Source organism: Oryx dammah, unplaced genomic scaffold (assembly GCF_014754425.2).
Source record: "Oryx dammah isolate SB20612 unplaced genomic scaffold, SCBI_Odam_1.1 HiC_scaffold_25, whole genome shotgun sequence".
Taxonomy (NCBI): Eukaryota; Metazoa; Chordata; class Mammalia; order Artiodactyla; family Bovidae; genus Oryx; species Oryx dammah.
This window is the reverse complement of record NW_024070209.1, coordinates 97,427,734-97,440,026: the sequence shown is the minus strand read 5'-3', so window position 1 is coordinate 97,440,026 and position 12,293 is coordinate 97,427,734. Positions and strand designations below refer to the sequence as shown.

General features: G+C 55.4%; 1 protein-coding gene across 7 annotated transcripts; it reads left to right on the top strand.

Moving 5' to 3' along the window:
* Window positions 1–1,705: 1,705 nt before the first annotated feature.
* Window positions 1,706–10,894, top strand: ST6GALNAC4 (ST6 N-acetylgalactosaminide alpha-2,6-sialyltransferase 4). 7 transcript variants are annotated; one of them, XM_040225212.1, is made up of 7 exons: window positions 1,735–1,878; window positions 2,304–2,389; window positions 3,945–4,130; window positions 6,455–6,867; window positions 8,941–9,048; window positions 9,887–9,983; window positions 10,192–10,711. In XM_040225212.1, exons 2-6 carry the CDS (start codon window positions 2,378–2,380, stop codon window positions 9,957–9,959), a joined length of 792 nt encoding a protein of 263 aa, XP_040081146.1. In that variant the 5' UTR covers window positions 1,735–1,878; window positions 2,304–2,377; the 3' UTR covers window positions 9,960–9,983; window positions 10,192–10,711. The 7 variants fall into 7 exon arrangements, with proteins under 7 accessions (XP_040081141.1, XP_040081146.1, XP_040081147.1 ...); XM_040225207.1 differs by lacking the exon at window positions 9,887–9,983 and having other exon boundaries at window positions 1,706–1,878; XM_040225209.1 differs by lacking the exons at window positions 1,735–1,878; window positions 2,304–2,389; window positions 9,887–9,983 and adding exons at window positions 3,393–3,517; window positions 9,224–9,362 and having other exon boundaries at window positions 10,192–10,270.
* Window positions 10,895–12,293: the final 1,399 nt, after the last annotated feature.

The following is a 12,293-nucleotide window of genomic DNA, read 5'->3' as shown; positions in this document are numbered from 1 at the left end:
TTTTAGTTCCTCTTCACTTTCTGCCATAAGGGTGGTGTCATCTGCATATGTGAGGTTAATGATATTTCTCCCGGCAATCTTGATTCCAGCTTGTGATTCTTCCAGCCCAGCGTTTCTCATGATGTTCTCTGCATAGAAGTTAAATAACCAGGGTGACAATATACAGCCTTGATGTACTCCTTTTCCTATTTGGAACCAATCTGTTGTTCCATGTCCAGTTCTAACTGTTGCTTCCTGACCTGCATATAGATTTATCAAGAGGCAGGTTAGGTGGTCTGGTATTCCCATCTCTTGAAGAATTTTCCACAGTTTATTGTGATCCACACAGTCAAAGGCTTTGGCATAGTCAATAAAGCAGAGATAGATGTTTTTCTGGAACTCTCTTGCTTTTTTGATGATCCAGCGGATGTTGGCAATTTGATCCCAGCATCATGGTCTTTTCCAGTGAGTCAGCTCTTCACATCAGGTGGCCAAAGTACTGGAGCTTTAGCTTCTGCATCAGTCCTTCCAATGAATATTCAGGGTTGATTTCCTTTAAGATTGACTGGTTTGATCTTTTTGCAGTCCAAGGGACTCTTAAGAGCCTTCTCTAGTACCACAGTTGGAAAGCATCAATTCTTCAGTGGTCAGCCCTCTTTATAGTCCAACTCTTTGCCTGCTAATTGTGTACAATAAACCAAGTGACTCATGAATTGAATACTGGTTATGTTTTGTATATCCCCAGTCCTGTGATTCTAGCCTGGTCTTACCGCTGGACCCTGCAACAAAACAGGGGCATTTGGGAGTTGAAAGTAGGTGGTCAGAGCCCTGGCTTTGCAGTGACTGCCCAGTTCAAATCCTGCTTCTGCCACAAGATGCCCCCACTTTGAGGTAGGTTCTATCATCAACCCCCCTCCACAGAGGAGAAAAACTGAGGCTCATCTGAGGTAGTCCAGGTAAGGATGCCAGAAAGAGTCGGACATGACTGAGCGACTAACACACACAGTTACACTGGACTTTCAGATTTCTAACATAATTAGTGGCTGCTTTCCTGCGTAGTTCAACCGGTGAAGAATCTGGGTGCACTGCTGGAGACCTGGGTTCGATACCTGGGTCGGAAAGATCCTCTGGAGAAAGAAATGGCAACCCACTCCAGTATTCTTGCCTGGAGAATCCCATGAACAGAGGAGCCTGGCGGGCTACAGTCCACACGGTTGCAAGAGTCGGACGCGACTTAGCGCTATCTTTCTTTCTTTTCTGAAATTCCAATATAAGTGGGCATCCGGTATTTTACTTGGCGACATCCGGCAACCCTACCAAGCTTGAAATCTGGAGCTGCCTGAGCCTAAAACCCCACTTGATTATCCCTGAAGCTCCCCACCCCCAAACTTCGGAAATGGAGAAATTCCAGTCCGGACCACAAGAGAGCGACAAGGCACACAAGGCACCCTCTAGGTCTTTCCTCTGGGGGGCCGTCCACCCCCGCACCCCACCACCCGCAGGAGCTTCGGAGATGCGTTGAAAGGCGGAAGAGAAGAGATGCCGGAGCTGAGACTCCGCCCTTAGCTGCTGAGGCCCGGCCCAGACCCTGCGGCCCCGCCGCCCCCGCCCACTCCCCCGCCCACCGTGCACGCCCCACCCGAGGCGCGCTCGTAGGTCCCGCCCCGCCCCGCCCCCAGCCCCGCCCCCGGAGCCTTCTCCTCCTCCCCGTCCTAGCAAACCCCGCCCCCGCCGGCGGCGGCGCACAATGAGTTTCCAGCCTCCAGAAGCTGAGGCGACGGGGACGGCGACGCCTCAGCCCCGGGGCTCAGGCTTCCTGCCCCGTCCGTCCCGCCCGCGGGCCATGGAGCTCCGAGCAACGGAGGGGGAGCAGCCGGCGCATCCCCGCCTGCCCTCCAGGTTAGCGCCCGAGCGGGTGAGGGGTCGGTGGGATCTGGCAGTGGGGTGGAGAGCCCTTGTCCCGTCCAGCCCCAGGCCTCTCTGTTAGTGAGTTAGGCGGAGATGGGAGTCTAGGCTCCAGGCTCCTGCTGCTTATCTGACCCAGAATGGATGGGGTGGCCTTGAGCCCTGGGCTTCTCTTGTCTACCTCTCCTTCCCCATCTGTGCAATGGGGACTGGGTTGGCGGGAGGTTTCAGTTCCTTTAGGAAGAGATTACAGCTCCTTTAGGATGGAGACGGTGCTTGCCTCGTGTTTGGGGACTTGAGGGAGTGTGATTCCCAGAAGCCGTCTGCCCTGACCCAGGCCTGTACCCTCCCCTGCCTCAGTATCCCTGGGCAGTTTCCTCGGAGGCGTGGGACCCAGCTCTGAGTGTGGGTCTTGGCAGGTCCTTGGCTCCCGTCCCTTCCCAGCCTGATCCCGGGAGGCAGCAGCCACTGGCTACTGAGCGGCAGTGACAGCATGAAGGCTCCGGTAAGTGGCAGAAGGAGGAAGGCTCACAGGGGAGGTGGCTTCCGGCCCAGTAGCTTCTCCCCCCCACCCCCCAACTCCCTACCCCAGGGCTGACTGTCACTTCTGATTCCACTGCCTCTGAGCTGAAGCAGAACAGCCTCAAAGTCCAGCCCTGATCTGGCAGGCTATGTGGACCCAGGCAAGTGGCATTCCCTCTCTGGTTTTAGTATTTTGCTCCTCTTCTATGTATAATGGAGATAATAGTACTGCCTCCTGTGAGCATCCAGGGGTCACCCAGGTGAGGCATCTCCCTGGGAGCAGGGTATGTTGTGAAAGTTCAGTTTAGCAGAGTCTTGAGTTTATTCAGGAGCCACTGGCAAGAGCCTTGAATGTTGTTAAGTCAGCCGTGGCTGCCTGAATCAAGGTCTCTGGGTCCCTGCAGGCAGGGAACCAGGTGCCAAGCACAGCTTGAGGCCTCAGGGGCTGAACCCCCTCCTCCGCACAGCTGGTCTCACAGAGATTTATTTTTAGGAGCTGAAGTGGCTTGTGGGCAGAAAAGGGAGGGCCTCTGACAGGATATGCCCAAGGAGGGGACTGGTGGGGGCTACTTTTTCACCTCTGATTTTCAGAAAGCCCCAGCCAGCTGCCAGCTGGTTCCTGAGGCCGAGGGACCTTCGTGCTTAGGCAGGCTGGGAAACTGGTTAGAGCCCAGAGAGACACAGATGGTGACCAGGGTGGCCCAGCACACAATGGCAGGCCAGGGTTGCGTCCCCCCACCAGGCAGCCCCTCCTTGAAGGCTCGGTGGAGGTATTCACTACATCCGCCAGCCGGGCAGGGGTCCAGGAGGGCTTCCTGGTTCACGTGGCCTCTGGGGACGTGGTTTCTGGAGGAGGGAGCCTCAAGGCTCCAGCTCTCAGTTCTTGAAACCGATTGCTGAGTGACGCTTCCCTATATCCCCTTCTACTGTCTCTTTACTCATAGGGTCTGCTGACCCAGGTCATGGTCATCAGCTGGGGGAGGGGACGGCTCTGGGTGTGTGGGACAGCCTGAAGCCGGGGTCTGAAGGGAACTGGTGGCCCTCCTGCTGGGCCATGCCTGTCCTCATGTGCATAGCACTTTATGGTAGCCCTTTGGTCGCTGTCCTCAGAGTGAGTTCCCACTGTGGGTAGTATCAGTTTCATAGAGGAAGCAGGCCCAGAGACATAGACAGTTATACCCAGGGCTGCACAGGGCATCTCAGCTTTCTGGTTAAGAGGACGGTTTTTGATTTGGAGACCCCACCCTGCTGCTTTCTTATTGTGTGGCCTTGAGTTACCTACCCATTTTCATCCCAAATTGGTTTCCTTATCTAGAATATTGGGATAATAGGGCTTATCTCAGTCATGCATGGGCTCTGAACCTGACAGCCCAGAGGCAGGCCTGGCTAACAGAGACTGTGGCCTCTGCTGATGTTCTGGGAACTACTGAGCTGGGATTTGGACCCATGAGGCTGGGGATCCCAGCGGCAGCTTCTAGGAGCTCCAGCAACACCGCCCCCCACCCAACTCACACCCCGTGACCGCTGTCTTCCCCCAGCGTCGGCTCCTGCTCATCGTCCTCTGCTCTGTCGGCTTCTCAGCTGTCTACATCCTGCTGTGCTACTGGGCCTGCCTGCCCTTCTGCTCGGCCTCCTGCCTGGACCCCCACCTCTCTATCAAGTCCAGGCCCACCGTGCCGGGGCCTCTGCACTTCAGTGGCTACAGTAGCGTGCCAGATGGGAAGGTGAGTTTGCTGGGCAGCATGTTGGGGGGTGGGGGGGTAGGCCCAGCCAAGGTTGCCAGGGTTCTCCCTGGCTCTCCGGGGACTGTGAGAACTGGGCTCATGTCAGGCCAGCCTGGATCCTGGACTTGGCTCCTCTGCTCAAGCTGACCAGTCCCTTTACCTCTCTGAGCTTCAAATTCTAGGAGGAAATTTTTTTTTTTTTTTCCAACTGTGGCTGCACTGCATGGCTTGCCGGATCTTAATTCCCCGATTAGGGCTTGAATCCAGGCCACAGCAGTGAAAGTGCTGAGTCCTAACTACTGGACCACCAGGGTATTCCTAAATGTCTTTTTTTTTTTTAATTCAGTGAACATTGCCTGACTGCTCTCAGCTGGGTACTGGGGATAAAAAAGATTAGTTAGGCAGGGTGGCCACCTGGAACTCCTGGTCCAGCCTGGGAACCAGACAGCATCACATCATGGTGGTACATGCAGCTTTAGAGTTATTAATAACTGTCCACGCACAACCCATCTGTTTAGCAAGTGTGTATTTGGTACCTTAGATGTGCTCTGCCTTGTGCTGATACCTGCTGGGGATACAGGTCTGCCCCAGAGCTGTCCCTCTATAGGAGACAGGGACAGTGGAGCCCAGGGGTGACAAGACAGCTGAGGCCCCTGCCCCATGGCATGCACCTCCCCATGCTTGCTTTGCCAGGCGAGGTTCAGAACACTTTACACCGCTCACCCTGATTTCAGCAGCCCCAGCTGGTAGGTTTCTCAAAGGCATCTCCCAACGACACCCGGTGCAGGAAGGTCCGAGCTCGGAGTCTGCCAGCTCTCCGAGTGTTGGTCAGAGGGAGGAGGGCTCAGGGACCTTGCGTTGGAGATCTATTTCAGGTCTTCATCCCTCTGAGTCACAGTTGCCTCATCTGTAAAAGGCAATCATTGTGGTTCCTACCTCAGTAGGGTTGCTCTGCGGGTCCAACTGCGTGATTCATGGACAGTGTTTAGAATGAGTGCTGTATAAATCTTTGATCAAGATGCAAAAACAGCTGAGTTGAGAGGGACGAACTCAAGTGCCACCAGGTTTGACCAAGAGGGACAAGTGGCGAGGTGGGCTGGGTAGATGCTGTCCCAGCTTCCGTGGTCTCAGCTAGTGTTCATTTCAGATGCTCAGAGCTCATGAGGACGTGGCCCCAGGATGGCCAGATCCCCTGAGTTTGTTAACAGAGCAGAAAATCTTAGAGTGTCAAAAGGGCTGATTTCTGTAAAGGATTCATTGTCTTAAAGATCCTGCAGAACAGGACAAGCAGAACGCCTTCTGGGGCTGATGGTGACCTTGGATCTGAACAGACCACAGTTGTCAGCTCAGGCTCAAACTGAGGGCAGAGTAAGGAAGTTTTGTTCTTTATTGCCAGGGCATGGAAAATGGGGCTACGAGTCCTTAAATCAACACTGTGTCAGACGTAAACTATCCCTGAGTGGGCTACAACTGTGTGTCTTTTATCGACTAGATTGAATGTTCCCATATCCTTTACAGGCCTCCATAAACCTGTGTTACCAAAGAGGGCATGGAGGTCTGGGGTAGGCAGCAAGTCTCTCTGGGAGCCCTGACCTCCAGTGACAGTTTGCAGAGGCTCCTGCCTCTTACGAGATGATGAGGTGGGGTAGTGCCCTCAGTCTGTGCTGATCACTCTCTAGGCATTTTTAATTGAATCCTTAAAACCTGATCAAGTAGATGCTATTTTCATCCCCTTTTTATAGATGAGGAAGTTGAGGCTCAGAGAGACAAAGTAACTTTCGTTAAGCACACATAACTAGGATGGGGCAGAGCCAGGGTTCAGGCTCAGAACCAGAGGCTCCCAATGTTGTCATGGGCTTTTATTTATAAACTGGGACAAGGAAAATGGGACTTGGGCAAAGGAGGAAGTGACTTAAAAGTAATTCTGAAGAGCTGAGGTTCATATTTACCTAACAAACATATAACTGACTCCTAGTCTGTGCCAGGAACTGCTCTAAATGCTTTATAAATATTGACTTATATTACCCTAACAAGAAAGTGCAATGTAGGGCCTCTTAGGGCCTTAGCAACAGAAACCAGGGCCAGAAATGTGGCTGATGAGGCAGCAGGGCCCTTGAGCATAGAATCTCAGCTCTGCCACTTGTCACTGGTATGACCTTTAGAAAGTCATTCCAACTGCCTAGCCTCTGTTTCCTCATCTGCAGAAGGGGTTGATGAAGTCCTTGGAGCTGATACAGGTGGTCAGGGGTATTCCTGGGTGGAGAAGGCAGGGTGGAAGCTACGTGCCCAGGACTTCCTTTCTTTCTCTCTACCTCCCCCTGCAGCCTCTGGTCCGAGAGCCGTGCCGCAGCTGCGCCGTGGTGTCCAGCTCAGGCCAGATGCTGGGCTCGGGCCTGGGTGCCGAGATTGACGGCGCCGAGTGTGTACTGCGCATGAACCAGGCGCCCACCATGGGCTTCGAGGCAGACGTGGGCCAGCGGAGCACCCTGCGGGTCATCTCTCACACAAGCGTGCCTCTGCTGCTGCGAAACTACTCCCACTATTTCCAGCAGGCCCGGGACACACTCTATGTGGTGTGGGGCCAGGGGAAGCACATGGACCGGGCGCTGGGTGGCCGCACCTATCGTGCACTGCTGCAGCTCACCAGGATGTACCCCGGCCTGCAGGTGTACACATTCACTGAGCGCATGATGGCCTACTGCGACCAGGTCTTTCAGGATGAGACTGGCAAGAACCGGTGAGCGTGAGCCGGGGGGCTAGCCTGCTGGGTATCTCCCTGGCAGCTGGGGGCCTGCCTTCTCCAGGAGCCTCTGGTCCATTGAGGGTCTGCTCTGTCTGGCACTGGGGCTCAGCTGTGATAGAGGCAGGTGTCATCCTGCCCTCTGATGGGGACAGGAATCAGAGAGACTGTCATCATTGAATGACCGTATAGATGTTCCACATGGCGGTGAAGGGCGTTTGGCCTCACCAGTATACACTGTGGTGGGGCGGGGTGGGGGTTGGTGGTGGTGGTGGTGAGCAGTGTGGGGCCATGGCAGGGAGCTCTTCTCTTTGGAGGGGATGCTCTGAGACCTGAATTGGCTTCTGATGTCCCTTCCAGAAAATGAAAGTAACAGTGCCAGTTCTAACAGCCCTTTTTGTGCACCAGGTACTGAGCTAAGTACTCTTGCCTTCAAGATCTCATTTTATCCAACGCCCCAAAGAGCACTTGAACTCTTATGGCTTCCTCCTCTGCACACTGGCTTCTCCCCCACCTCCCCAGCTCAGAAAATACACCCACCAGCCTCCAGTTTTTTAGTCAAACACTTCACTTTGCCCTCGACTCCCCTTGTTTCATCACCTGCCACATAGGATGGGCTCTTGAATCTCCTTCCTTGCCCACAGGTACCTCCTTGACCTAAGCCACCATCCTTCTCTGTTTTTTTTTTTTTTGGTAATATTTTAATCTTTTTATTTATTTGACTGTGCCTGGTCTTAGTTGCAGCACACGGGATCTTTGTTGTGGCATGCCAGATCTATAGTTGTGACATGCAAACTCTTAGCTGCAGAATGTGGGATCTAGTTTCCTGACCAGGGATCGAACCCGGGCCCTCTGCACTGAGAGCGCAGTCTTAGCCACTGGACCACAGGGAAGTCCCCACACTCCCCTGCACTTGCAGCAGCCCCTGCAGTCTGATCTCTAAGTGCCCCAGTGAGTTCATCCCACTAGTCACCTGGCCTCACCCTACAGCAGCTTCACATCACATGGAAAATAAAGTCCAGACTCCCACCTCCTCCCCTCCCCGGGCCTTTGTGCCCTTGCATGGTCTGCCCCTGCCTGCTCCTGTGACCTCATCGTCCGTCGCTTACCCTGCTCCAGCCGCACTGGCCGTGGACATCCACACTGCTCTCACCTGCAGGCCTTTGCACGTGCCATTCCTCCCCCCAGATCCTCCCTTGTGTTCAATACGGATGGAGTTTCTCCTTGGCCCCGTCTGAAGAAACACCTCCTACCTGGCATCCTTCATCCCATTCTTTTGTTTCCTTGTCTTCCCAGCAGGTCTCTTCCAGCTGCCCCCTTCCTTGAGAATGTTAGCGCTGGGTGGGGCTGCTTCATGGCCAGCTCAGGGCTTGGGAGGTGTTAGGTTTGAATGGCTGAACCACCCCACAGTCCTTCAGTAGAGCCCGAGATGAATGGCCATCGGCTGGGAAAGTAACCAGTACTGGTGCTTTTGAGAGAGGCAAGGCCAGGTCCAGCTCCACGGTCCCATGCTCTGAGTTGGGGGTTGGGCCTTGAGGGAGGAGCTGGGCTGACAGTGTTCCCTTTCCATCACCACCTAGAGTTATCCCCATGTCACCCATGGGTCAATGAGGCTCAGAGAGGTTCATAAGCAAATCGGATGCCCCGGAGCAGATTCAGTGTTCAGGTTGAAAACTGCTTGACTCTAGACAACCCTCTTTCCCACTTGGCTGTGTTTGCTGCTTTCTGCTGTCTCTGCAAGCTTGGTCCTGAGATGCGGAGAGGGTGTGACCAGGGCTGATGGATCATCATTGTTGGGGGCGTGGTTTGCTCAAGTCCTGTGTGGACGGGCAGAACATGAACAGACCTGGGCTGGCACTCACACCTACCTCTTGCCCACTGCTGGCCTTGGGCCGGACCTTCCGGCTCCCCAGTGTCCCCCAGAGCCTCTCTGTGGGGGTCGAAGTGAGAAGCCCTTGACTGGGAGGGGAACCAGTGCTGTGTGGTGAGCCAGCTGAGGCTGGGGCCACCTTCCTTCCAAGTTGAGGTAGTGGACATGGCCAGCTGACTGTGCGTCCCTCCCCCGGCCAGGAGGCAGTCCGGGTCCTTCCTCAGCACCGGCTGGTTCACTATGATTCTCGCCCTGGAGCTGTGTGAGGAGATCGTGGTCTACGGGATGGTCAGCGACAGCTACTGCAGGTCAGGCCAGCCAGGAGCCAGGCGGCGGGGAGGGACACCATGTTTGGGCCTTACGCTGAGGGTGTGTGGGCTTCCGCGTGAGTAGCCAAGGCACAGACAGCCCTTGGTCGTGGTATCCGGTGGGAAGGAGCCCAACCTGTAAAACAGGCTGGATCTCAACCTCCGCTCTGCCCAAGTGGCCTTGGGCCTGGCTGCCACCTCCCAGGGCAACCATTTTGTCAGGTCAAAGAGAGCAAATGACCACACTGTCCTCAGATGCTTGTGGAAAGGTTTAGCGAGAGAATGATCTACTGAAGTCCTCACCCCAGCCTCAGGGCTGCTGTGCGTGTCTGTGATCAGCTGTTATGCCTAAGCTTTAACCTGTGATGTTGTTCTAGTTCAACACTGTCATAGCTCCCATCACTGAACTGAAGGGCCCCCATGTTTTCACCCTCTGTTTTTTGGGGGAACTTCTTTGCTGAGCACGTGGGCAAGATGAAAGTAGCTGCTCTCTACCAGGATGCCTGGTTAGACTGCCTGTGAGTAGGTGGGTGTGCAGGCCTGGCAGTTACATGCTGCGGGGAACCAGGGGTCTCTCAACCATGAGCCTGGCACCAGGCACTTTGCATTTTTTGACCTGTGGTTTTAGCTTCCCTGGTGGCTCAGACGGTAAAGCATCTGCCTGCAATGTGGGATGACCCAGGTTTGATCACTGGGTCAGGAAGATCCCCTGGAGAAGGAAATGGCAACCCACTCCAGTACTCTTGCCTGGAAAATTCCATGGATGGAGGAGCCTGGTAGGCTACAGTCCATGGGGTCACAAAGAGACACGACTGAGCCACTTCACTTTCACGTTCAGCCAAGAAGGTAAATGTCACCATCCCCGTTTTACAGATGGGTTATTGAGGCTCAGGGTGTTTGTCTTGGCCTAGAGTCACCCAGCTCGCTCGGAAGAGGTACAGCCAGAGCTTGAACCCTCTGCCTTTAGAATCCTCGGGGGCTGCCCTGTTCCTCCTTTATCTGTCTTGGCCTCCCTTGGGACCAGGCCTGTGGGACTCTGTGGTCCGTAGGACTGGGTGAGGGTTGGTCCTGGCAGGTGGCAGGGTCTGGCGGGAGGCGGGCCAGTTGGGGTGCCTCACATCTGTCCCTCTTCCCCACCTGCAGGGAGGAGCATCACCCCTCGGTGCCTTACCACTACTTCGAGAAGGGCCGGCTGGACGAGTGTCAAATGTACCTGGCGCATGAGCGGGCGCCCCGCAGCGCCCACCGCTTCATCACCGAGAAGGCCGTGTTCTCTCGCTGGGCCAAGAAGAGGCCCATCGTCTTTGCCCACCCATCCTGGAGGACGCAGTGGCCCCATCGCCACAGCGCCATCACCAGGCCTCTGTTGCAGCCACACTCCGCCAAAAACACTTAATTTATGGATCCTGCCTTCTGCCACGTGCCGAGCGGACCTGAGTTCCCTTCCAGCCATACCCCTGGGGACACTTGGAGCCATCTCGGGCTTCTAGACTTGGGGAGAGAGGAGGAGGCCTCTGGTGACCTTTGCAGCCTCCTCCCCACCCCTGCTCCCTGAGTAATCTGAGTCTTCGTTTTTAAGCTCTTCCCACCTCTGAGTCTGTCCAGTGGCCTTTGCCCTGGGGGCTGGTGGCCCCCAGTCACCAACACTATGAATTTCAACCGAGCACCAGCCCTGGTCCTTCCTCTCTACACTCCCTCTCCACCTGCCTTTGGTGCCACACTTCCCAGGCTGGTTGCCCTCAGCGGGGCAGCCTAGAGCTTGGGGTTCGTTGGGTGACGGGGGGGCCTTTGAACTGTGACTGCCAGGGCCACCTCTGGAGTTTACGGGTAAATGTATTTTCTGGAAGCTTGTCCTGGCTATTGTCATGTGTCTGAGGGTGGGGACTGGAGCTTCTCTGCTCACCGTAATCCCATGACCTATTGCCTTGAGGGGAGACCTCCAGCCAGCTGGCCTTCTGGCCGTCCAGTCTGCCTGCCTGTTTCTTCCTCGAGAGCCTATCTTCTTCCCCGCCAACTCAGAGTGTGTGGCCCCATGGCAGCACATAGCCCAGGAAATGCCCCAGATCAGAGGCTTCCATGGGATTCCCACCCTGCACTGGGAGAGGAGTCAGGGTGGGAGGGAATTCCCCCACGTCACGTTCCCTTCCTGGTTCAGGGTCAGATTCCAAGGGCCTGGCCAGTTCAATTCCCAGTTAACTCTGGAGTTCGTTACACTGCCAGAAAGGAAAGTGGGGGGCAGGCCAGGGGCTTTCCTTCTCTGAGTAGCAGTTCAGTCACCGGTAAAGTGGAAAAGCAGACCCACCATGGAACAGGGGATGGATGGTGTGCAGCCACCCTGGGGTGGGGTTAGAGTTAACCCAGTGCACAGATGACACGAAGCCACCGGGTTGAGCCAGGATGCAATCCCAGGTCTGAGAGCTGCAGCTGAGTGTCTGGGGCCCCTGCACCTGGTGGTTGGAAAGCGGGCTTCACTCCCCCTCCCTTCTTCCTAACTTCTTCCCTTTTCCCCATTTCTGGAGACCAGGAGACTAATGGTGGGCCAGGACCCCAAGGTCTCAGCTGGGTTGGAGCCCTTGGGTTCTAGCTTGCAGCTCCAGGGCTCAGCCAGTTGATTGATGGGTGACCTGTGCAGTTACCTCGGGCACCAGCCTTAGCTTAATGTTCTGCAGTTTCCACTTGACACTTTTTTTTTTTTTTAAATTAACAAGGGGCTACACCTTTTCATTTGGCACTGGACCTACCAATCACGTGTAGCTGGAATGTTCCCCTCCCACGCCCATCCTTGTCAGGAGAGTCTAGAGACCTGGCATTTGGCCCACAGCCCTCTTGTGCCCTGCCTCCCCTTACCCAGTTTCCGGCGGCCCCAGAAGTCTCTGCAGGCGTGGGAGGAGAGCCCTGAGATGGGGAGGCAGGGAGCCACACTGGGAGGCAGCAGGCTGGCGGCCAAGCCACAACCGCTGGCCTGGCAGTGGCGAGTGTTTCTAAGCTGGTGTTGGGCAGAGGTAAGGGGCAATGTGACCTCGCAGCTGGTGGCAGGGCTAGGGGGAGGTTTGGGGGAGGTTGGTGGGGGAGCTTCCAGGCTCAGAGAGAGGACTCTGGAGTCAGACTTGGCTTCATTCTGGCTCTACTTCCTGCTGCAGGACCCTGGTAAGTTAGTGCCTCCCTCCTGGCCTCAGTTTCCTCACCTGTAAAAGGCACAGGGGTAGGCGCAGGGAGTAGTCATACAACTCACGGGAGAGAGATGG

What these genes read in the sequence shown, in the direction of transcription:
- ST6GALNAC4 (XM_040225206.1), top strand. Translation starts at nt 3,461, where the DNA reads ATGCCTGTCCTCATGTGCATAGCACTTTATGGTAGCCCTTTGGTCGCT. An exon ending in GATGAGACTGGCAAGAACCG is followed by an intron (nt 6,868 to 8,940) that starts GTGAGCGTGAGC and finishes TCCCCCGGCCAG; the next exon opens with GAGGCAGTCCGGGTCCTTCC. An exon ending in GTCAGCGACAGCTACTGCAG is followed by an intron (nt 9,049 to 10,191) that starts GTCAGGCCAGCC and finishes CCCCACCTGCAG; the next exon opens with GGAGGAGCATCACCCCTCGG.